Source organism: Scyliorhinus torazame, chromosome 5 (genome assembly GCF_047496885.1).
Source record: "Scyliorhinus torazame isolate Kashiwa2021f chromosome 5, sScyTor2.1, whole genome shotgun sequence".
In the NCBI taxonomy this organism is placed as follows: Eukaryota; Metazoa; Chordata; class Chondrichthyes; order Carcharhiniformes; family Scyliorhinidae; genus Scyliorhinus; species Scyliorhinus torazame.
Window position 1 is genome coordinate 288,571,683 of NC_092711.1, and position 25,665 is coordinate 288,597,347.

Below are 25,665 nucleotides of genomic sequence, written 5' to 3' on the forward strand. Positions count from 1 at the left end.
TCCTTTAAGATGCCAAAATACTCTCCTGTGGAAAGTTGAAATGTTTTTCCAGCTGGAAGAATTGAAGAACGAACAACACCGTCTGAAGATAGAATGCACAAAATCATGGAAATAGCACACTGGGCTGAATAGCAGGCTTGTAATGCAGAACAAGGCAGCAGCGCGGGTTCCATTCCCATACCAGCCTTCCCGAACAGGTGCCAGAATGTGGTGACTAGGGGCTTTTCACAGTAACTTGTGACAATAAATGATTATTATTACAAGAGTTGAAAGCAGTACAAAACAAATGAAGAGGGCACACCTCTGCCATGCTGTGTTAACACAACACTACTATAATTACTCAGCTCTTTTGAGGCTTTTCCCTGTCTGGTTAATGCCCTGTATCTACAAAGCTGAGAAGTCTTCTAGCCAATTCACGTCCAAAAACCTGCTCTGAAAACAGATCAATGTGACAGCTGTGACAAATTCCACCACAGCAGCCAATATTGAAAATTAAAAATGTTCTTGAAAAAAACAAGTCAAATCCCCCCTTCATCCAATGCCAATGATCCTTTAGAAAATTACAGTATTCAGACCTGCACCTTCACCACCAAAAATTAATCAGTTCTTCCTTGGGCCACGCTGTGTTGAAATATGTCTATTTGTTTTTGAAATATATTGTTTAAAAATTAACAGGAGTGAAAACATTACCTCCACCCAGCTTAAGCTGTGGGGGTGGAGAGTATTAAGGTACCCCCAAAATGCCCGTCCTTCACCTACCCCGAACTGATTTGTCATTCCTCTTTCAAGTCACCATACGTTCTTCACCATCTATCAAGGAACGTTAACAGGTCAGCTGGTCTTATACATTTACTAAGCTGTTCCAAATTCAATTATCTGGGCGCAACACTAATGGTCCAGATATGCTTTACCTCTAATTCCAGTTCCAGGCGCTGCCCTCATCCCTCCCCATTAGTATAAGCAAGACCCATCATAATTATTTCAAAATCACCCAGATAACCAAGTGCCGATCAAAATTTAACAAAAAGTGTCCCATTTTTAGTAAAAATGGAGCAAACATGTGAAAAGCGACCGTTCCAAATTAAAAAGCAATATCACTAGTGTGCACTGCAGTTTTATCTGTGTTTACTCTCTCTTCTAGGAGGGTCCCGTCTCTTTGCAATCCCCACCTCAGACAACGCAGCAATCATCTTGATTTCAATGCACCCCATAAACCATTCCACCGATTAGAACTTCAAAGGCCTAGCTCCTGATATTTTCCCGAATAATGCACTGTATTATCTTTGATTCAATTAAGTCCCTTAGACCATTTTACTAAATTACACACTAAATTATATAAAGCCCATGGGTGGCCAACAGTACTCCTGCTACAGGGCAGAAGACCTGTTCCTCTGACTAGCCCCAGCCCTAGCTAAGCTGCTCCATTACAACTTACAACTAAGGGCAGCACGGTAGCATTGCGGATAGCACAATTGCTTTACAGCTCCAGCGTCCCAGGTTCGATTTCGGCTTGGGCCACTGTCTGTGCGGAGTCTGCACAGCCTCCCCGTGTGTGCGTGGGTTTCCTCCGGGTGCTCCGGTTTCCTCCCACAGTCAAAAGATGTGCAGGTTAGGTGGATTGGCCATGATAAATTGCCCTTAGTGTTGGGTGGGGTTACTGGGTTATGGGGATAGGGTGGAGGTGTTGACCTTGGGTAGGGTGCTCTTTCCAAGAACCGGTGCAGACTCGATGGGCCGAATGGCCTCCTTCTGCACTGTAAATTCTATGATAATCTATGAAACTTACGCACTGGTATTTTGAAATTGTCCAGGTATCAACTGTCCACAAAATGCAAGACAAATCCGATCTCGTTAATTATCACCCAGTCTACTCTCAATCAGCAAATTAATGGAAGGTGTCATCAAAAGCATCATCAAATGCGACAAACTCACCAATGCTTAGGTCAAGTTCTGCCAGGATCATTCTGCTCCAAACCTTATTACAGTCTTAGTCCAAACATGGACCAAAGGACCAAGTTCTAGAAGTGAGGTCAGAAGAACTGCCCTAAATGTCAAGGTGGCATTTTGAAATTGTGTGGCATCAAGAGCTCTAGGAAAATTGAAATAGGAAATCAGGGAAAACTCCTCCAATGACTGGATTCATACCTAACACCAAGTGAAATGGTTGTGGTTGTCAGAGTCCAACTGCCTCGACTCCAGGAGCTCCTCATGGCAGAGTCCTAGACCCAACCATTTCCAGCTGCTTCAAATTAGCTTCCATCCAAAAGATGACCCGAAATTGCATTGATCGCTGATGATTGCACAATGTTCAGTGCCATTCTCAGCTTCTCAGATAACGAAGTTGCCCGTGCCTGCATGCAGCAAGACTTGGACAACATCCAGTCACAAAGTGTCGGGCAATGACTATCAACAGGAAACAATCATCTCCCTGTGAAATTTATCATCACTGAATCCACCACCATCATCCTTGGGGGAGGGGTGGGGGTTATGCCTGACCAGATCAACTGGACCAGTAATTTAAAAGCTGTGACTACAAAAGAAAATCAAAGAACGGAAATTGTGCAGCAGGCATCTCACCTCTAGTCTCCTCAAAGTCGGCCCACCACCTTCAAGGCACAGATTTGAAGTGTGATGGAATACTTATTTGCTGGAACGAGTGCAGCTCCAATACTCAAAGCCCCACGCCAAAGCAGCTCACCAGATTGACACCCGATTCACCATCTTATTCACTTCCTCTACCACTAGCACACCACGGCAGCAATGTGGACCTTCTACAAGATGCACTTCAGCAACTCGGATTTCCTTCAACATCTTCCTTATCCACACCCTTTATCACCCAGAAGAACGAGTGCAGCAGGTACATGGGAACACCACCTGCAGGTCTTCCTCAATGACACACCGTTATGTCTTGGACTTGTATCAATGCTCCCTCACTATCAATGGGTCAGTATCCCGGAACTCCTTCCCCAACAGCCCCATACGGACACCTTCAACAAAGGGTCATCTGGACTCGAAACGTTAGCTCTGTTCTCTCCTTACAGATGCTGCCTGACCTGCTGAGATTTTCCAGCATTTTCTCTTTTGGTCCCACATGGATACCAATGGTTCAAGGTAGCAACTCACACCACCTTGCAGGGCAAGTAATGATGGCCTTGCAGTGATGCCCAAATCCCACAAATGAAAAAAATGAATTTTGATGTAGTATACAAATTCCAACTTCGATTAAGACGGCAGATTGAGAGAATTGGAATATGGTAAATAGATGTGGACCTCAATACAAAATCAAAATACTGTAGATCCGAAGTAAAAGTAGAAAATGTTGGAAATACTCAGCAGGTCTTTGATGACAGGGTGATCAGCTGAAACATTAACTGTGGCTCTCGTTCCACAAGATGCTGCTCGGCCTGGTGAATATTTCCAGCATTTTTTGTTTTGATTTGTCAAACTCATTTCTGAACATTGTAATCTTCCTGTTGATTCCCCTTTATTTTTGTTGTTATCATTTTGATCCATGAACGCTTAATGGACACATACCTTTAGGTCTAGCATGGGGACTGAGGAATTCAAAAGTGACAAAAGAAAACTGTGCTGGTCTTTGATCAGCAGAACTCAGACATTTTGGCACCCTAGAGATCGGTGGGACTCGGTCGATTGGTTGGCTAATGAATTGGCCAAAAGGCCATATTCTGCCCTGTAACAGACGGTGATTGGATCCTACTGGAGTAGGATGATCTTTTCACAGAACAAAGGAAGGACAGTCGAGTCCCTCAAGAGGAAATAAGCTGCTCTCTCTAGTTTTCTCCAGAAATGCTGCACAGCTGTACAGAGATCGGAATGAAACTAGTGAAAATCATTACAGACTGGAAGCCAAAACCTTGAGCTGAAAGTCTAAATTGAAGGAAGGTATGCTCAAAGACCACCACCTGAAGCACTATCATTATTTTACACCCCTCCGTGTGCACGTATATATATATATATATATATATATATATATATATATTTATATATAAAAATAAAATTAGAGGGTGGAGCGAGATTAAGTGTAGGGGGGTAGGAATTCAGTAATAGCTACCCTGTTGTATTTACTGCATATTTACTCAGTTATTGTTATTAATAAAGTTAATTGTGTTTAGTTATTGGGCAGTCAAGGGCCAAAGACTTTGGGTGCTTCTTCTAAGAATTATTTATCAATTTTATTTGTGTTGCAACTCCAGGTCAAGTGAGGCTGGAATTGACCGCGCACTAGTCCAAGGGGTTCGTAACATGGGGGTTCATTGGAACGGCAGACGGCGATGTTTGGATTGTAGTACAAATTTTAAAAAGAAACACCAGGTTTGTAGTGGCATAACAGGATGACCCTGGAGGAGTCTAAGATTTCTCATCAGGCGGTTGACTTGTCTTTGGTTTACCTAAAAAGGGCTTCAAAAAGACAAGCTAATCAAATTGGCAGGTGAATTGAAAAGAGATGCCAGCTAAAGCTAGAAAGATAGAGATAACTGAAGCAATTGTTCACAGCCTGGGGTCACAGCAAAAATCAGCAGAATTCACTAAAATCCAGTTACAAAGTTACAAAAATGCAGTAAAAGATAGAGCTTTTCAAATGGAAATTGAAAACGAGGAAGTTGAAAATAGAGGGCATTGACGAAAATAGCAACCCAAATGGAGTGGCCGAAAAAAGAAAAAAAAGTGTACATTATCCATCCAAAGTAAATTGATGGGGCGGGCATAGGAAGTTTATGATTTCCTGTCAGAGGGGGTGTCTAAGAATTCTGACAAGGTAAAAAAGGCTATTCTGGGTGCATATGAACTGGTTCACGAGGCAAATTGGCAGAATTTCAGTATTTAAGCCTGAACAGATGTGTGCCAAATTCGAACGAGTTAAGTAGAACTATTTTTTTTTTCCTTTTCTTAAAATAAATTTAGAGTACCCATTTCAATTTTTCCAATTAAGGGGCAATTTAGCGTGTCCTACCTTGCACATCTTTGGGTTGCGGGGGCCATACCCACGCAAACACAGGGAGAATGTGCAAACTCCACACGGACAGTGACCCAGAGCCGGGATCAAACCTGGGACCCCGGCGCCGTGAGGCTGCAGTGCTACCACTGCGCCGCCCGAAGTAGAACTATTTTAATAGGTCGAATCGACCTACAAGGCTCTGAGAGAAATTCTCTTTAGAAGAATGTAAGATTTCACTACCCGTTGAAAACCAAAGGATGATAACTATTAGACAAGCAACAGTAATAGCTGATGGTTAGGAGCGGATCCATGAATTTAAACTTTTGTTCCATCACCCCCAATAAATTTTGAAAAGAGCAGGAAATGGGAGAGTGAAGGAATGGTAATGAATGGATAGCTAGCAACTCTTCCTCAAAGGAAGATAGTGAGGGTGAAGCATTGAGCTTGGATGACTCTTTAGCTTTGACAAAAAGTCATCCAGACTCTAAACATTAGCTCCCATCTCTCTCCAGATGTTGCCGAGATTGTCCAGTATTTTCTGTTTGTCGTCTCAGATTCCCGCATCCGCAGTAACTTGCTTTTATCGACGGAGGGTAAAAGTGAGACTCAAAAGTCTAGGTGTTACCAATGCAATAAGGTGGGACACGTTCATTCAGCATGTTGGATGTTGCAAGGAGAGCCCATGGGACTTGTTGAAGTTCATAAAGATGATTCTGAAAAGGGAACAAAAAAGTGCAGAATACTATTGGGCAGACTGTAGCTCTAATTGGACTTCGGAGACCGAGGTAAACACTGCTGTTGGAGCAGGTATGATGAATAAGTTTGATGTGAGATATATAGTTTTGTTCAAGGGGAAGATCACCTGTTTTCATCAACTGATGCAGCCAAACCCATAACTATTGTAAGGGACACGGGTGCTATGCAAACTGTCTTACATTTGAAGGAGTTGGTTTTCCTTCCAGAGAATTCAATGAAAGCCAAGGTATTAGTGAATGGGATAGGTGGAGATTATATCCCAGTTCCATTGTATAAAGAACAATTGGAATGCGATTTAGTGTCAGGTGCAGTAGTTGTCAGAGTGGTTAAGAAGTTACCAGTGGATGGAGTAGACTTGCTTTTGGGGAATGATTTAGCAGGAGTGAAGGTTGTAGCTTCACCTATCATTACAGAGAGTCCAAGAGAAGTACTGCAGATAGCCAATGGCAGGACATATGTTGGAATTAGGAAAACTCATTGGGCATAAAATGACTCAAGAAATGTTGAAAGACATTAAACACCACATCAACTGACAATGGTAGTAAATCTGATTCTGCTGAAATAATCTCTACGGAATGATTCCACACAGGAGGTATGAAGTAGAAAAACAGATTTGGAGAATTCCAAGACTGAAGGTTATCCAAAGAAAAAAAAGAGTTTGAATCTAATAGTAATAACAGTGGTGAAGATTCAGACAAGAGTTCTGAATCCGATTTGTATTCGGATTATGAAGAAATGATAATCAACTGCTACCAAATAGACCGGTCACTAACTGACCTTGTAAGAAGACTTACAACACCAGTTTAAAGTCCAACAGGTTTGTTTTGAATCATTAACTTTCGGAGCACAGCTCCTTCAACAGGTGAATGAAGAGGTGGGTTCCACAACACAAACAAATTCAATGATGCTGACCTTGAACAACTGGCAAGTAATTCTTCCAAAGCTCAGGAAGACAGCAAATTAGAAAACAACAGTGAATTGGACTTTCCTAAAAGTAACTTGTCACAGCCTCCTGCAGTAAACACATTGTCGTCCACTTTAGGTGCAAATACTGCCCAGAGCATGCTGGTCTCGAGGAAAAATATACATAATAGCATGGCATCAGCTACTCAGGATGAGGACAGTAATGACTGTGAAATGACACCAAGCAAGCAGATGATTAACCCATCTCCTCTTAAAGGCCCACAGTGCCACTTCAAGGTAAAAGAAGCCAATAGCAGAGGAGATTAAATAATTAGTGATTAATTTCTTTGAAAATGAAGAGGAAGGTAAATGAAGAACCATACAGTTGTTCTGCAACCACATCTGTTAGCTTATGGAACCAACAATGTGCTATCCTTGGATTCTGATAATGATGTGAAAGGTAGTTGCCACCTCTATTTAAAGGAGCAATGTCTCTTCAATTCAATACATCTGCCATGGACACTGCTAGCCACAGGCTTCACCTAGATATATCTGAAAGTAAAGTAGTAAAGTTGAAGTCTGGAAGGCACAAATTTTATAAGACCATAGTACTAAATAGTGATAAAGGCTGTGATTACGAAGACTCCGATGAACAGGTAAAAGCTGTAAAACAAAATAATGGTGCATATAAATCTAATCAACTCTACTAAGATTGAATCATCAATTTTACTTGTTGCTGAAAGTAACATGAAGGAAAAGAGAATGTAAAGCTGGAGGGGTTGAAATAAGTGTTTATTGATTAAAAATGAACTAAATATTTCCTTCAGCATTGACAATACTGCTTGAAGTTTGGATGCAGAGGATCCTCGAAATTTGGATAAACATTTATTGGACCATCAGAAAAGACTGGCTGCAAAGTGACAGAAATGCAGAAGAAACTCTTTCTGATGCCCTCTCCAATTTGGACAGTCAGAAACCTGACAGAGAAACACGAAGAAAAGAGTGAAAAGCAAGGCACTGTTTGGATATATCAGCGAGTAGTGAGTTCCAAAACAGAAAGATGCAAACCTATCCGCAGAAGAACAGAGATCCAACAAGGATACTGAAAAGTTATAGTCAGATTTTGAGGAAGATACCAGGGTGCACAGTCTTGATGCAGACATAGGAAACTCAACCAATAAAACTACATCCGTCTCGGCTAAAGCCACGGGGACTGGCTCAATTAGAGACTGTCGTATAGTGCAAATTGGAAATGTTGCGAAAACACTGCTGCCCACAGAACGCTCGTGAGTTTGGGAAATTAAAGGTCATATCAATAAAGCTGGTGACCCCAGACATTTAAAATGGTCACATGCCAGTGACCTGTGGGTAGGAGCAGTACTATTGTAAGATGACAATGCAGGAAGAGGGGTAGTGGGATATTTTTCAAAGAAAAGACGTCCGTGCCAAATAAAGTTTTCCACCATTGAAAATTAAACCTTAGCACAGCTACTAGCACTTCGAAGTATATGTCCGGCATGAAAATAAAGAAAGTTTAGTTTATACATGCCATAATCTGCTTGGGTTTATAGAAAGGTTTAAAGTCCGGAACTCATTATTCCATTGCAGTTTATTATTGCAACAGTTCAATGTTAAAATTGTACACATTTCCTGAAAGGATAATCTGACAGTGGAATCATTGTCACGGGTTTAAGAGCTGACTAGTTACAAAATGTACAAATTGGGTAGGGAAATTGGTTGGGGATGGATGAATGGATATAGGTTTGTGATTTACGTCTTGCATACCTCAGCCCGTGCCCTGACGTTTCATTCCTGTTAGGGAGAGAGAATGCAAGGACCTTTCCTGTTAATTCCCTTCCCCACCCCCTTCCTTTATCTTTGCCGTTATCATTTTGATCCACGGATGCTTGATGGACATATACCTTCAAGTCAAGCAAATGAGAACACAGATGAATTGGCCAAAAGGCCGTATTTAGCCTGGTAACAGGTGGTGATTGGATCGTACCAGAGTGGGATGATTTTTTTCCCAGAAAACAAAGAAAAGACAGTAGAGTCCCTGGACGCTCAGAAAGAGCTGCTCTCTCGCTCTCGTTTTCTCCAGAAAATCTGCATAGCAAAGTCTTCAATGAATCTACAGTGAAAACCATTAGATTGGAAGCTGAAACCTCGAGCCTAATGCTTAATTTGAAGGAGGGTGTGCTGGAAGACCACCATCTGTGGGGGTGGGGGGCGCTTTGGAATTAGATAATAGTTAACCTGTTATATTTGCTGCATACTCAGTCATAGTTAGTTATTAATAAAATTGTGTTTAAATTTACAAACCTGGTGATTGGAGTTATTGGGCAGCCAAGGGCCAAATATGTTGGGTGTTTCTCCAAGAAGTATTTATTAATTTCAATTGTGTTTATTGTGTTGTGACTTCGGGTCAAGTGGGGCTGTAATTGACCGGGCAATGGCCCAAGGGCTTGTAACAACATCTAGTTACAGAATAGCATTGGTAAAAACCTTGTAACCATGCATTTATTAGTCCTCTTTATTAATAATAGGGTGCACCAACATTAGTATAAACAGATAATTCCAGAAATACAGAGGATAGCTTCTGAGAAAAAAGTTTGTTTAGCATTTCAAACAATCTTCATGAACCATATCTTTCTCTGTTCTGATCTACATGCTATGCATTCTCAGAATTTTCCCTTTTGCCTCTACATTTCATGACATTTGAGTCGTCTGCAGATGAAGTGAAATCAACTAAAGTATCTCATCAATTGCAGAATGTTTAAAAATAATGGGTTTATGGACATGTAACCAGGTCAAGTTATTTCAAAATAAAAGCATAAAACATATTACCGAGATCTATAGGTGAAATTGTCATATTGTTGATAACATCTCTTTCCCGAGCCAGAAAAGCCGTAGATGTAGTCAGGATCAACAAAGCCGTGTTGACTCACAAATCGAGTGGCCGGATTCCTGAAACAGATCAGAAGTTTTTTTCCCTCCATATGTTTACTTAAAGCATTCCCAAGACTTGGAATTATTTACTTTGAAAAGTACTTGACTTATGACAAAACACACAAGGCTAGCCATTGCTGATATGTGACCGTGTCCTACTCATTGCTCCAACTTCCTACTCCCCACTCTAAATATCCTCCCCCACAGCTGCACAAACAATTCCATTTGAATACACCCTTCCCTGCAGGTTCACTAATTATTGCATTCAAATACATTAATTTCATGACATACATTGGAGTTGTTTTTACAGGTGTGAGAAAAAAGGTTTTTTCCCACTGGCCCGGTGCTACTTGCATCCATTATCCTCATTCTATTGTACTTAATAGAGTTTGATTAAAACTACAAGAATACTACACATTTGAGAGGGGCCACTATACCCATGCAGACTTGCTAATATAAATTGAACCTAAATGTGCAAAATGTATGCGATACAGCATGGCCAGTTTTATTGACCGTATCAACTGACTTATTCACCCCCCCCCCCCCCAAAAAAAAGACTAAATTACAAAAGTTGCAATTCTAATTGGTCATTATTTGCAAACCTGGATGGAGCATAGTTGTTTCTTCCAGGTCTTTGAGGCGGTGGAGGGACCCTGTACTGGTCGTAATGAGCAAAGTTGCCACTTTGAGGCGAAGGGAGAGAAGATGATCTTCCTGAAGGAAGATTGTGTTGCAAGCGTGGAGGAAGTACAGACTGACCCCTGCCATAAGCAAATGCCATAAAAACCTGTTTCCCACGAATCTTCTTTATAAACCGTCTGCGAGACTTTGGATCAAGGTCTGCAATGAAAGAAATATTAGCAAGTCGGTACAGATTGACTAAACATAAAAACATTTCTAATCTTAATTCTCTTAAGAATTGGCCAGCAATTTAAATGATTTTATTACACTGGATAGTAAGCAGCCTTCACTCTGGGGCAGCAGCAAACAATAACAGAGCATAACATTCTAAATTCAAGAAAACCATTGTCAGATTAATTAGGCCATAGAATGGAAAACAATGATCAGACCAAAAGCCAATGACTGGGGAGCTGAAGAAAGCAGTCATACGAACATATGCATGAGTAGGCCACTCAGCCCCTCAAGCATGGTTGATCTGATTGTAACCTCAACTCCACATTCCTGCCTACCCCTGATAGCTTTCACCTTTTTAAATCAAGGATCTATCTAGATCTGCCGTAAAAATATTCAACGATTCTTCCACCGCATTGAGTTCCAAAGATTCACGACCCTCAAGAGGAAAAAAGTCTCATCTGTCTTGAGACCCTTAGTTTTACACAGTGACCCCTGGTTCTAGATTCTCCCACAAAAGGAAATATCCACTCCACATCCACCCTGTCAAGACACTCCAGGATCCTATTCAAGTCATTTCTTGCTCCTCTAAACTCTAGTGGATACAGACCTAATCTCTCCAATCTTTCCTCATAAGACAATATGAGTCTAATAAACCTTCTCTGAATTGCTTCTAATGCATTTTCCAATTTTCTTACATAAGGAGATCAATACTGTACACAGTACTCCAGGTGTGGTCTTGCTAGAGCTCTCACAATGCCCCATATAACTAAAGCATAATCTCGACTTTTGTAATCAATTCCCCCTCACAATAAATGGTAACATTCTATTAGCTTTCCTAATTACTTGCATAATAGCAGTTTGCGATTCAAGCACCAGGACACTCAGACCCCTCTGAAATCCGCAGCTCTGCATTCTCTCACAATTTAGATAAAATGTTCTTTTATTGTTCTTGCCAAAATGGACAAGTCATACTCCCGCAAAGAAATGTCATTTGTCAGATCTTTGCCTACTCACTTAAAACTGTGTCACTTTGTAGCCGCCATACCTGTGTCGTCGGCAAATTTGGCAACCAAATTTAGCATATAAACACAAGTTGGGCTAGATTTGTACTAAGAACAGAGTAATGAAAGATGCCATTGGTTTCCTCTTTCCTGAGTATCACCTTATTTTCAGACTCTGAAGAACTTCGTAGTAACACATCTACATTGGTCATTTGTTGAACATTTGTTAATTCCCAAGGAAATGCTCGAAATGGGTGTTCAGTGTGACAAGCTGCAAAGCTCCTGCAGTTTAATCAGTAATTCATAACATCCAGTTTCAAGATTTTATCGGTTATGATTGCATTTGTCTCATTACTAACCTAACTCCGAAACATATCCACTAGGTATCTTCTGGTAGTTTCCACCTTTTCTGTTTGAAACAATATTCCAGGCAGGAACCGTTGTTACTTGAGTCACAGGCTTCAGGTTTGATAAAGGAACAGTGTGCCTGGGAGCAATTAAAATTATTTTTCACAAAAACTTCAAAGATAAACCTCAATGTGATTATTCTAACGAACTTTGCATTTGAACCACATGCTATGTCATTACTGAATTATTCATCTTGTAACACTCCATTTATTTTACTTGGCAATACGAGAGCTGTTCCTTTAGGAAACAAACAGTTTAGACGCCTTCTTTTCTCACATATATATTTGTTTTCAAATCAATACACAAAAAAATGATCTAGGAAATTGCAGGCGCTGCCACTTCACACAAGCTGGTCAGCCATCGAGGGGTACAGGAAGGAAAAGCAATGAGAAGACAATAGAAGACATGTTTTTCTCTAGAATTGCACATCATCTTCCTTTTACTTCTGCAAGCAGTCTTGCTATGCTGTGACATAGTTCGGCAAGCAAGCAACAGCCACCCTCCAATTACCTTGCTCAAGTACGCATGACATGCACGCGTCTGGACAACAGTGCAGAGAGGAGTTTCACGTGTTCTCAACTGATGTACACACACATTTCTACCAGGACAAATGGGATAGCATTCCAATGAAAATCTTTACAGATCAGACACAATGTCAAATTGTACACGTATCCATTGCCGGATACTCAATACGGATCTGAGATTAGGCTTGGAATCCTCATGTCCCATACAATTCATTGTTTACTTAATGCCAAGTTGTATTTCTATACAACAATGGAAATACACAGCAAGCCCATCAGCTTTCATCAGTAAAGGCAAGTTAGTATTTGGGTAAAACTGTTGAAAAAGTAAAAGATAAACATGCTGTTAAATAGGATTGAAATAAAAAAGGGACAAAGGAGATAACTCAGGGGGGGGGGGGGGGGGGGGTGTTAATTGATTAAATAAAGCTCAAATTACCCAATAGAGTGCAGATCTGTTAATATAAAATCCACCATCAAGCACAACATTTTGGATTATGTGCTTTTGTTCATATATCCAGAATGAAAATAGGCCAGTTAGTCTCCAACCTTCAGCTAACTTTATTTCTCCTCAATAAATCACCACACTCCCAAATACTACACTGGGAGCAGCCTGCTGTTACGAATTGTTCTGCTATCCCCTTATGTAAGTGTGTCCCCAAATCCATTAAACCACCTGTTTGTCTAATTTCCTCTTGCTGTGTTTACTCGTGTTTTGCAGAAACACCTCATACCGTCTTGAAGGACTGCAAAGAATCAACTGTTACAAGGTTGCTTCAACTGAACAATAAAACTGGAGACTTCTCCCAGTCTCAGATTCCTCTATTTGGATGAGTATTCCACCCAATTCATCACCTCAAACATGCTGTTTGCACACTGTCTATGCCTTTAATAATCTTGATGTGGAGATGCCGGCATTGGACTGGGGTGAGCACAGTAAGAAGTCTTACAACACCAGGTTAAAGTCCAACAGGTTTGTTTCGATGTCACTAGCTAATCTTGGATTAGATCCCCTGCTCTAGTTTTCTATCTTTCTACTAAGTACAAGAAAGGCACCAAGTCCATCTTCATAGCTCAGTGGTCGCATCCTGGTCTCCCCCAAAATTCAGGGGCAGAATTCTCCGACCCCCTGCCGGGTCGGAGAATCACCAGCGGGCCGTGCGAATCGCACCACGCTGCCCCGATGCTGGAACGCGATTCTCCGCAGAGCAGAGAACTGCCACCACTTGGGCTGGCGCAGCACCGGTTGGGGTATGTGCCGACTCTCTGGCCCGGACCAGCGCGCTGATTCTCTGGCCCAGATGGGCCGAGCGGCCGTCACCAGAAAGGCTAGTCCCGCCGACACCATTCTAACTTCCTCTGAGCCGGCGGGACCTCGCCGTTGTTGAAGGGTCCGGGGGCGGCCTGTGCGGGGGGGCTCATTAGTGGCCTGGCCCACGATCGGGGCCCACCGACCGGCAGGCCGGCCCATCAGTGGGCCTCCTTTCCTCCGTGTTGGCTCCTGTAGCCCTGCTCCATTTGGCATCGGGGCCGGCGCGGGGAAGGCCACTGCGCATGCGCTAGTTGGCGCCGGCCCAACCGTGGCCCGGAGAATCGGGTCTCGGAACCTGCGCCGACGCTGGAGTAAAACGCTCCCATTTTTACGCCGGCACTTAGCCACCTGATGGTAGAATCGCACCCTAGAAGTCTATGCTGAGGTAGGAATCTAAAATATTCCAAATGAAGCCTTACTAATGTTGCAGTAATATTAACCTATGACTGGAATCTATTTGGCCTTCGAAGCACTACAGTGCAGAAGGAGGTCATTAGGCCCACCAAGTCTCCACCAACCCACCGATAGAGCACCCTACCTAGGCCACGCCCCCAGCCTATCCCCGTAACCCAACTTAACATTTTGGACTCAAGGGACAATTTAGCATGGCCAATTCACCTCACTGACACATTTCAGACTGTGGAAGGAAATCAGAGCAGCCGCAGGAAACTGACACAGGGAGAATGCATCTCCTCATAGTCACCCTAGGTCGGAATCAAACCTGGGTCCCGGGTGCTGTGAGGCAGCAGTGCTAACTACTGTGCCACCATGCCTTCTTTGAATATCATTCTTTAAGAATTAAAAATTAAGTATTTTTTTCCCCTTTATAGATACTAATTGGCCTATTCCAAGTGTATTCAATTGTTCCCTTTTATGAAAGAGTTCAAACATCTGATCGAATGTTTTTTTAAAAAGCCTTTTGAGGTTTGATGATATAACAGAACAGCTGGACTGAAAATTTCTCTAATTTCCTCGACATTAGCCACATCTCAAAGTCCTACATCTCAAAGTGAGCAACTTCAAAACATTGTATAACTAGTTATTAAAATAAACAGCACTCGTCAGACCAACTGATTACCTAGCCCAAATTATTTCCTAGATACAGGGGTCAAGCAGCAAACACCACAAGACCTCTTATGGAGAGGTAGTCAAACAACTGCAACACCAATAAATGTACTGAAAGAGAAGTGCAAAGCAATGACTGTCCATTGGCAGACAACATTTCATAGAAATTTGCACTAGGTGGCGCACTATAGTGAGTAACGAGTAAAATGGCTTGCCTGCCGAAGATAGGAAAATGTTTTTTTTAATGTTTCATGTAGATTGGGGTGCAGAACAGTCGAAGTATGGACCCAAGAATGTGAACGAGCTAGTTCTACTGTGACCAACACAAAAAGTAAAATGCTCTGTATGCTGGAAAACTGAAATGATCAAGTGGAACTGCTGAAAATACTCAGCAGCTCTGGCTGCACTCGTGGTGAAAGAAACAGAGTTAACATTCATGGAAAGAGGGTCTGACACAGCTGAAGGTGGTATATAGAGCACACCTCACAAGGGTGAGGATGAGCTGATCCTTAGAAGGGGTAGAAGATGCGTGTGAACGTTGCAGGAGGGGCCCCGTAAATTACATTCATAGGTTTTGGTCCCGTCCGAAGCTGGAGGATTACTGGAAGGAGGTTTTTAGGGTAATCTCTAAAATGGTGCATGTGAAACTGATCCCAGGCCCTCAGGAGGCCATATTCCAGGTGTCGGACCAACCATGGTTGGAAATGGGTGAGGAGGCAGATGTTGTAGCCTTCGCCTCGTCGATCGCCCGAAGGTGAATCCTGATGGGATGGAGAGCAATCTCTCCACCCTGTGCCCTGGCGTGGCAGGGGGGGGGACCTGTTGGAATTCATGACTCTTGAGAAGGTTCAGTTTGAACTGAGTGGAAGGATGGAGGGGTTCTACAAATCATGGGCATTATTCATTATGCACTTTCAAGAACTGGATAACATCGAACATTAGTTGCGGGGGGTGGTTGGGAGGGTTGGGGGGAGAGAGAGAGAGAGAGGACTGTGTGTGTTGATGGTGACTATGAGTGATTCCGGATTCCATTTTGTCATTGTTTATGTTAACATGCGGACTAATGTTTGGGATTTGGTGGGAAGATGGGATCGTTCTTATTGATATGGAGATTGACATTATATTCTTTACTGATTATTGTTTATCGATGGCAGGTGCCATTTTGGGGAAAAATATGAAAAATAAAAATATTTTTTAAAAAAACCTTCATGGAAAAAGTTTCAACCACCTGAAAAAAAAAACTGTTCTTTTCTCTGCAGATGCTGCCAGAGCTGCTAATTCCAGTATTGTGTTTCCATTTTGATCACGGACAACTTTCCTCCCATTATTGACAATGTTAATATCTCAGCCAAGTTTGACAATTCAACACTGTGCTAGATTGGAGCAACTCCACATTTAGAAACTGTTTCAAGTAACCCATGTTTGAGAAGAAATATTGCTTCAAAGTCTTACCATTCATGCTATTAACTTCAAATACAGTTGACTTAAAATTGCACGTGGTTCAATATCCTTTAAGTTAATTTCATATATGCCATACGATATTAATATTTCCATTAACTACATTTTTCAAAATAAGCAATCAAGAAATATTGTAGATTTGGGCTCAGTTGTTCGGCAACTGCAGTCTAGCAGCTTCACTTCTATGAACTGCAGAAGATTTACAATTCGGTACGACTCCAATTATATTTTCTATCCCCAGGAGGAAAAGATGGTACTCAATTTAAGTCATCGAATCCCCTACTCTTGAGTAGGGTCACTTTTGACCAGTTTCTTCTACTCTTGCCACAATTACATAACTAGGTGATATTGCAAAAAAACAGTGTGTGTTAATTTCAGATATTGAACCAGTGAAAGAGCTGTGGTAGTTGTAGCAAACAAAAGCTAACTTTTCAGCTAGTTCTTCTATGAAGACAGTCACCGAGTTGCCATCTTGTCCTGCTTCTTGGATATGAGCATTGTAGTATTTTTCTCCTTGCTCAAGTTTCACCTGTAGAGAGAATTTTATTTAAAATTGAATTTGAATGTGTTAAAGAACAAATTATGTAATTAGATTAATTTAGCTTATTTCACCGAATAAGGTGTAAAGACATCTATTCCTACATTCTTAGCCATTCGGCTTTTAACATGCGTGCAGAGCAGAATAAACAAAAATTGCTGAATATAAAACTGGAACCGTACAACGCAGTAAATGGAAATTATATTTTGCTTCTTAAAACATTAGCCAATTATGACATGATTCCCCACTTCTATTCACGATCCACCTCCCCAAACGAATTTTAAAATCATCCGTAACATTTTAACGGTGGTGATAAAACGTGCATGTGTACTTGTGCTCAGTTCCAGACAGCACCCTATATTACTTGAGGGAGAAATGGCTGGGGTAATTATGCACCCCAAGCTCGTACTGTAAGAGGCATGGGGTCTGGCGGCCTTCCCAAAACAAAAAGTTTTACAAACTTGTCCATTGCAAAGAAGTTCAAACATTTTAATGGCTCATCTGTTATTTTTAAACTATTCCTACCATCTCCATTCACAATGATTAGCAGTCATATCTCTCAATTGTCTTTTATGTGACTGTGCAGTATACAAATTGCTTGCTAGGTTTTCCTGCAGGACAGTTTAAAAAGTCATTCATGAGCAATGCCACAACACCATGAAAGAGTCATATAAATGCAAGTTCTTTATTTTGGAAAAATTCACATTCAAGATATAACCCAGTATAAAAACAGGGGGGCATGCAAGTTCTGGACAGCCACCAACAGTTTAAACCTGATGGCCAAGAGTTAGGGGCGGAATTCACCCCCCCCGCCCCCCACGCCGGGTGGGAGAATCGCCGGGGCGCCGCGCGAGTCCCGCCACGCCGCCCCGGCACCCACACGTGATTCTCCCACCTCCCTAAACCGGCACGGCGAGAATCACGGCTGGCCGCTCGGAGAATCGCCGCTCGCAGTTTGTTACGGGCGACCGGTGATTCTCCGGCACGGATGGGCCGAGCGGCCTGCCAAACACAACAGATTCCCACCGGCGCTGTCCACACCTGGTCGCTGCCACGGGAACAGCGTGAGAACGCTGGGGGGGGCCCTGGCCCGCGATCGGTGCCCACCGATCGGCGGACCGGCTTCTCTGAAGGAGGACCTCCTTTCCTCCGCCGCCCCGCAAGATCCATCCGACATCTTCTTGCGGGGGAGGACGGCAACCGCGCAAGCACGGGTTGGCACCGGTCAACCTGCGCATGCGCGGATGACGTCATTTACTCGGCGGCAAGGCCCGCCGCGCATAAATGACGCGGTGCCGCTCCTAGCGCCCCCCGGGGACGGGAGAATAGGGGGCTGGGAGCAGCCTCCGCTCCGGAGTGAAACACTCCGGTTTTCACTCTGGCGCTGGGACTTAGTTTCCCGATGGGAGAATTGAGTCCTAGGTCTTTTCCATAAAAATGTCAGAATTTACCTACTGATTAAAACTAACATTTTCATTCATTTAAAACATATTGAACTTGATAGCTCACCTGACATTTGTCCCCTAAACAGTAATGTCGTCCAGAAACCACCATATAGTCCACCTTCTGCTGTTCTGCAATAAGAATAAAACACCGATGCCTTGTAAAATGTAACAAAAATATACCTGAAATATAACCCCTCACCAAAAAAATAAGCTCACAAATTAATCAACTGTATACTTTAAATAGTATCCATTTATTTTGTTTCTAACCAAAAATAGGAAATGGGAAGTAACAGATGATTATCAGGGATACACAGTTCAATTTATTAAAATACACAATGCAGTTTACTCCCACAAACTCCAAACAATGGGTAGCCAACCAGCAGCAGTGGATTTCTAGTCCAGGCTACATAGGGTGGGATTTTCTGTTGGGTGGGATGGCTGTTTCTCCCAGTGGGACTGTCTGGTCCCACGGGCAGTGGAGGGTGGGAAATCCAGTTGACACTGGCAGAACTGGAAGCTCACCACAAAACACATCGCGCTTGGGAGGGGAGGGGGGGGGTGGAAATCCCACCCAGTGTTACCGTGTTTTGTGGATTCCAGTCTGGCCACTGGAAGTCACATAAGGTTGACTGTAAGAGAAGGTTGACTTCAGCTTTTCATTTAAAACCATTATTTGATTCTAGCATCAAACAGGATCTTGCCACAAGTCCTCTTTTCATTTTATAGCTATGCTTAGTTAAATGCCTGCAGGCCGATGGCCAATTTACATGCATTGCATCTATCCTCCCAAAAACAATAAATGTGGCTTACTATACCTTTCCTGCTATCAAGCCAGACATCAAATTCCACATTGCGGTAAATTTCTGAATCCAATGCCTTCAACACCTTAAAAGGAAACGGCATCTTTGATGGCCCATCAGCAATCTGAAATGCAGAAATCGAATGAATTCAGACACCAAATCTTCCTATAGCTGACAGCAGGTGTACAGTATTGAAAGTTCTGAACCACTGGTAGAAATATGAGTTGTAATTGCTCATTAAGTATATAGAATATAACACCAAATATAAGAATAGAGAGGTTTTACTGGGGCAAAGAATCATAGAATTGAGAGAACACAGGTGGCCTTTCATCCCAAGAAGCAATGCGCCCTGTCATTCCCCTGCCCTCTCCTGACAAGCTTACACATTCCTTCTTTTCAGACATTTAGAAAACATAGAAATATTTACAGCGCAGAAGAAGCCCATCGTGTCCATCCCTGGCAAACAATGAAATGAAATGAAAATCGCTCATCACGAGTAGGCTTCAATGAAGTTACTGTGAAAAGCCCCTAGTCGCCAAATTCCGGCGCCTGTTCGGGGAGGCTGGTCCAGGAATTGAACCGTGCTGCTGGCCTGCCTTGGTCTGCTTTCAAAGCCAGCGATTTAGCCCAGTGTGCTAAACCAGCCCCTGAGCCACCCAACTTAATTCTATTTTCCAACACTTGATCTATAGCTCTGGAGTTATGGAACTTCAGGTGCATACCCAGACACCTTTTAAAGGAGTTGAGAGTTCCTGCCTCTACTGTCCAGGCCACTGCCAACTCTGGGTGAAAAGAATTTACTCATGCTCTCCTCTCTTTCCCCTCCCTCCTCCCTCCCCCCCCCCACCTACCATCCATTAAATCTAAAACCTCCCCCTAGCCATTGACCTCTCTGCGAAGGAAAACAGATCCTTCCCATCCACTCTACTGAGGACCCTGGCAACCTTGTACACCTTAATCAAATCTCCCCAGTCTCTCATGGTCAAGGGAGAACAACCCCAGCCTATTCCTCAACTGCAGTTTTCCAGTCCTGGCAACATCCTCATTAATTTCCTCTGTAATCTCTCCGGTGAAATTACATCCTTTCTGTAACGCGGTGACCAGAACTGCACACCGTACTCAACTTGTGGTCCAAGTAGTATTTTATAGTGCTTCAGTAAAACCTCTCTATTCTTATATTCGGTGTTATATTCTATATACTTAATGAGCAATCACAACTCATATTCCTACTTGTGGTTCAGAACTTTCAATATTGCATTTTGAGTGAGCAGAATTTTAAGTAAATAATAGAAATTCAGAGGCCGAAAATGAAACTGGATAATTTCCTCCACAACAATTGTAATCTGGTTTATTCAAGCACTGGAAGACTTTTTTCTTTTAAAAACTAGGACACTGCAGGATGACTGGAAACTGGAGTCAAAATAATTGTCACGATAAATTAATCTACAAAATGGGCCTGATGCCAAAGTCAAAGGAGGAAGTTACCAAAACATTCATATAACTGTCCCAATTTTATTTCCCAAACAAAATACAATTTTGCTCTATTCAAAACTAAAAACAGCTCATCCATTCCATCCTCAAATTGGTATTTTTAATAAAATTCTAAAGTAATCCTCCACTAAAGCAGAGCACAACTTCAGAAATAAATAAAGAATGGAACACTTTCACCATGAAGCACCATCTAATAAAGAGGTGCAATGAACCTTAATTACTTCTCCACATACCGGAGATCAAGTCAGGGCATATTTTGGAAGACTGAACAGATTAATCTGGTTGGACCACAACAGAATTGTTGAAACAGCCAAGCATATAGCTGCTGAAATTGGATTTACGCATTTAATCTGCATTCGCACCACACACAAGTAACTGAAAATATCTTGTCCAAAAATCAACCACGATTTAGTGACAGGATAATTTTTCACAACATGGCTGGAACAGAATCCTTTCACTAAAAAGGACTGCAAATTAGGGAAACACTGCAGTAAGAATATTTGTTTCGTACATTTCAGAACGTGCCACATAGAATTGGGCAACAACTTTTGAGTGAAAACGCGGAACAGCCATTGCATTGGATAAGAATAGTTCAATAGCATCTAACATTATGCAGTAACTGCCAAGGCACCTGCCGTGCAAGCTTGGGACAAGACCATTTGCAAAGGATGCTACAGAGTATTACACAAAAATTGAAGTAAAGTTGCTGTCAGCTTGGTCATTTTAGGACTGTAGGCACAAACTCTGCTCCAGGACTGGAGCACACAACTACATTTGGGAAATTCAGTTAATGAGCTAGAATGATAAATGGAAGATACAAATCTTGAAAGTGTGCTTATAGTAATTAATTTTCTTTTTTGTTTAATTATTTTACCAGACGGTTATTTCGGGCACTTCATTTACATGGACACATTTAGTATTGGCATCATGAATAATCATGATCTCCTGAAGCATGCTTTATTGCTCTGGACTATTCCAAAGAATTTGCATAAGTCTTCTAAAATTGGTTACAAGCTATCCCCACCACCCCCAACTCACAACCACCATTCACCCTCTTTCTCCCCCAATTACGTTTATTTTGACTCCTCAGGTGTTAGTATTAGCAGTAATGTGTCAGGGTGGCATACAAAATAGCACTCTTTAGCAGATTAGGTAAGCACCGATGAGCCTCATGGGTTTGATCTCATTCTTTCCATATCTTTGTCTGCCCTCAAGAAGAAATTCCTCTTCATCCCAGTCTTAAATGGGCGACCCTTTACTCGGATTATGGTCCTAGATCCTCCCACAAGGGGAAACAATCTCTCAGCAGCTACCCTGTCAAATTCCCAGAGAATCCTCGGTCTCAAAAAGGTCGCCTCTCATTTTTCTAAACTCCAATGTGTACACGCCCAACCTACTCAAACTTTCCTCAAAAGAAAAACATTCCATACCCGGGATCAACCTAGTGAACCTTCTCTGGACTGCCTCCAATGCCGGTATATCTTTCCTTAGATTAGAGGACCAAAATTGTTCACAGTATTCCAGGTGTGGACTAATTAGTGCCTCGTATAGTTTTAGCCAGACTTCCCTATTTTCATACTCCATTCCCTTGGGAATAAAAGGCCCAACATTTCATTTGTCTTCCCCATTACCTGCTAAACTTGCATGCTAGCTTTTTCTGATTTATGCACAAGGACCCCCAAATCACTGTGCTACAGTCTTTCTCCATTTAAACAATATTCAGCTCCTTTAGTCTTCCTACCAAGAGCATCATTTCACATTTTCCCAGATTATATTCCATTTTGCCCACTCACTTAACCTGTCTATGTCAGTCTGTAGACTCTAGTCATCCACCACTTGCCTTCCGACCTATTTTTGTGTTATCCGCAAAATTGGCAATAGTACATTCACTTCCCTCATCCAAGTCATTAAGTTACATTGTAAAATAATTGTGGTCCCAGCACTGATCTCTGTGGCGCTCCACTAGTTGCAGGTTGCCATCTTGAAAATGCCCCTCTTATCCCAAATCTTTCTTCTACTAGAACCAAAGAAAAGTTACAGTGCAGTACAGGAGGCCAATCGGCCCATCTTGTTCATGCCAGCCAGACGACCCAGGTACCTTTCTAATTCCACCTTCCTTGCATCTGGTCCATAGCCCTTTATCTTACAGCACTTAAGGTGCAGATCCAGGAACTTTAAAAAAAAAATAGTTTAGGGTCTCTACCTCCACCATCAACTCGGGCAGCCAATTCCAGACACCCACTGCCGTCTGCATTAAAAAAGATCTCTCTCATGTCCCCTCACACCTTCTGCCACTTGTCTCCTAGTTCTAGAATTCTCTGACAAGGGAAACAATTTTATCCTGTCCACTATCTCTTCCCCTTGCCAATCCTCTTTTCATGCTAATATATTACCCCCAACGCCAGGGGCTCAAATCCAATTTACTAGCTCCTCTTTATTCTTCTTGCTAATTACCACCTCAAAGGAATTCTAATAAAATTTGGCAGGCACGATTTCCCCTTCATGAAGCCATGATTACATTACATGTTTCTAAATGCTCTGCTAATACATTCTCTAGAAGACATTTACCTAATGACAGATGGAAAGCTAACTGGCCTATACAGACTTGTCTTTTTGGTCTCCCTCCATTTTTGAATGAGGGTTTTGACTTTTCCAGAATTTGAGGATTCTTGGAAGACTACTACCAGTGCATCTGCCATCTCTGTATCTACTTCCATTAATATCCTAGGATACAACACATCAGGTCCAGGACCTATTGGTCCTTAGCCTTGAGCCCCATTAGTTTCCCTAGCGATTGTTATTCGGAACAGTTTCATTATAATTTTCCCTTTGACCCTATTTGCTGCTTTTTTCCACGTTTGTACACTGTTCCATCCTGTCACACCCTGGGTGTCATCACCTAAACAGCTACCTTGCAATGCTGCCATTTCCCTTTCTTTGTAAACTTACGTATCACTTCTCCAGTACCTTGGTAGCTTTATGGACCATAACAATGGGATCCTCCTCCTCCTCCCACTTCAAGTTTCTCTCCAGCCTAGAGCATATGTCCCAAACTATTGCACCAGGCAGACAGCTCAGCCGTCTGGACTATGTTCTCTGCAGCAGAGAACAGTGTCAATCCCCCTTGCTGTCCTCTACTATTCTTGGAAGTGTGGAGGAACAGAGGTATCTTGGGGTCCACGTACATAGATCCCTCAAAGTTGCCACCTAGGTTGATAGGGTTATTAAGAAGGCGTATGGTGTGTTGGCTTTCATTAACAGAGGGATTGAGTTTAAGAGCCGCAAGGTTTTGCTGCAGCTTTATAAAACCCTAGTTAGACCACACTTGGAATAGTGTGTCCAGTTCTGGTCACCTCATTATAGGAAGGGTGTGGATGCTTTGGAGAGGGTAGAGGAGATTTACCAGGATGCTGCCTGGAATGGAGGTCATATCTTATGAAGAAAGATTGAGGGAGTTAGGGTTTTTCTCACTGCAGCGAAGGAGGAAGAGAGGTGACTTGATATAGGTGTACAAGGTGATGAGAGGCATGGATAGAGTGGATAGCCAGAGACTTTTCCCCTGGGCGGAAATGGCTGTCACGATGGGACATAGTTTTAAGGTAATTGAAGGAAGGTATAGGGAGATGTCAGAGGTAGGTTCTTTACACAGAGAGTGGTGGGTATGTGGAATGCACTGCCAGCAGAGGTGGTGGAGTCTGAGTCATTAGGGACATTTAAGCAACTCTTGGACAGGCACATGCACAGCAGTAAATTGAAGGGGTGTAGTTAGGTTGACCTTAGATTAGGATAAATGGTCGGCACAACATAGTGGGCCGAAGGGCCTGTACTGTTCTATATTCTATGCACTACCACTACATTCTTATGTGCTCCTCCCCACCCCCCCAAACTTGAATGGCTTCCTGTAGCACTACGCCATGGCCAGTCAGCTTATCCACCCTGCAGACTGCACACTCATCCAAACAAACCAAGAACACCTCAAACCAGTTGGATAATTGCAGGGGTTGACACTCCTGCCCTCTGGCTCCGGTTACCAGCCTCAGCTGCAGTCACACCTGACACAGTGTCCCTGACACTTTCCAAACCAAGATTCTAAACTTAGGGATGTGGACTGCCTCCTGGAACGAAGCATCCTGGATGTATCGCAATGCCAGCAACTCAGCCTCTCGCTGAAGGCCTGTGAACCAAAGCTTCTCGTAAACACTTACTGCAGACATGTTTGCCCTGGACCACGAGGTTATCCAGGAGTCCCTACATGCTGCAGCTTGACACATCACGTCGTGCTAACTTAAATGGGTTTCAAATAATTAATCAAATCATTTAGTGAATTTTATATATTAAATAATCACCACTGTGCACCTTGTGCACCATTTTAAACCCCAGTGTGCAGAGTTCCTTCCTTAATGTTATATCTCTTTTGGACTAATTGTATCACTTACTATATTATGCCTCAAACTTTCCCTTATTTCAGATGCAAGTTTTTCCACACACTGCTTCTTGCGCTTGAGCACTTACCAGCCAATCAACTGAGTAATTTCTGGTGACCTTAAGGTGGTCTTTTTGTTCCCCACTGATGCTGCATAGAGCTGAAACACTCACCAAGTACTCCTCTACATCTGTAGCAGGGCAAGACTACGTTTTGGACAGTGTCTCACTCAGGTGATTTTTCTCCCACTGGCCATGCACCCACTTCAGCCATTAGATCCAGCATCCACAGTAATTTGCTTTTATATACAGATAACCCATCTGCCCCTTGTGCAAGAAATCCCATGACACTATTTGAGGAACAAGGAAGCTCTCCATGATCATCAAAATCAGAGCTATTTTCCAACCTGTCTATGTAATCTTACGCCATGCATGTTTCTTACTGCATTGGCCTCATTCAGTGACACCGGTTAAAAAACAAAATCTACAGACAGTGAAACACTTGGTACATCCTGATGTGAAAGCATTATGTAAATATTAAGTTTTCTTCACTGACTGTAAAGCATGTGTCAGTGAAAATGGGCAGCTTTGCCAAGAAAAAAAAAGTACTAAACTTAACCTTTGTTCCTCCATAACTTTCCCAAAACTCCTTTTGTGGCGAAATGGTTATGAAACTTGATACCTTCAATTCCTCTGCTCCAGGTTTGGCTGTTTTCTCTTCTGGCGAGCTCTCTTGATCACTATTTTCTGCATCGTTCTTTCTAAAGTAGATGCAAATTTTGTT

The 25,665-nt window shown here is 42.4% G+C and overlaps 1 protein-coding gene across 1 annotated transcript in view; it reads right to left on the reverse strand.

Moving 5' to 3' along the window:
* alg13 (ALG13 UDP-N-acetylglucosaminyltransferase subunit) overlaps positions 1-25,665 on the reverse strand; it is a 137,363-nt gene that overhangs the window by 49,039 nt on the left and 62,659 nt on the right. Inside the window, exons 12-18 of the mRNA XM_072501533.1 lie at positions 25,564-25,642; positions 18,984-19,092; positions 18,233-18,297; positions 16,614-16,714; positions 11,781-11,908; positions 10,168-10,405; positions 9,464-9,583 (exon numbers count right to left, since the gene is read on the reverse strand). Of these exons, the coding sequence (XP_072357634.1) occupies positions 9,464-9,583; positions 10,168-10,405; positions 11,781-11,908; positions 16,614-16,714; positions 18,233-18,297; positions 18,984-19,092; positions 25,564-25,642 (840 nt within the window). The remainder of the gene's footprint in view (positions 1-9,463; positions 9,584-10,167; positions 10,406-11,780; positions 11,909-16,613; positions 16,715-18,232; positions 18,298-18,983; positions 19,093-25,563; positions 25,643-25,665) is intronic.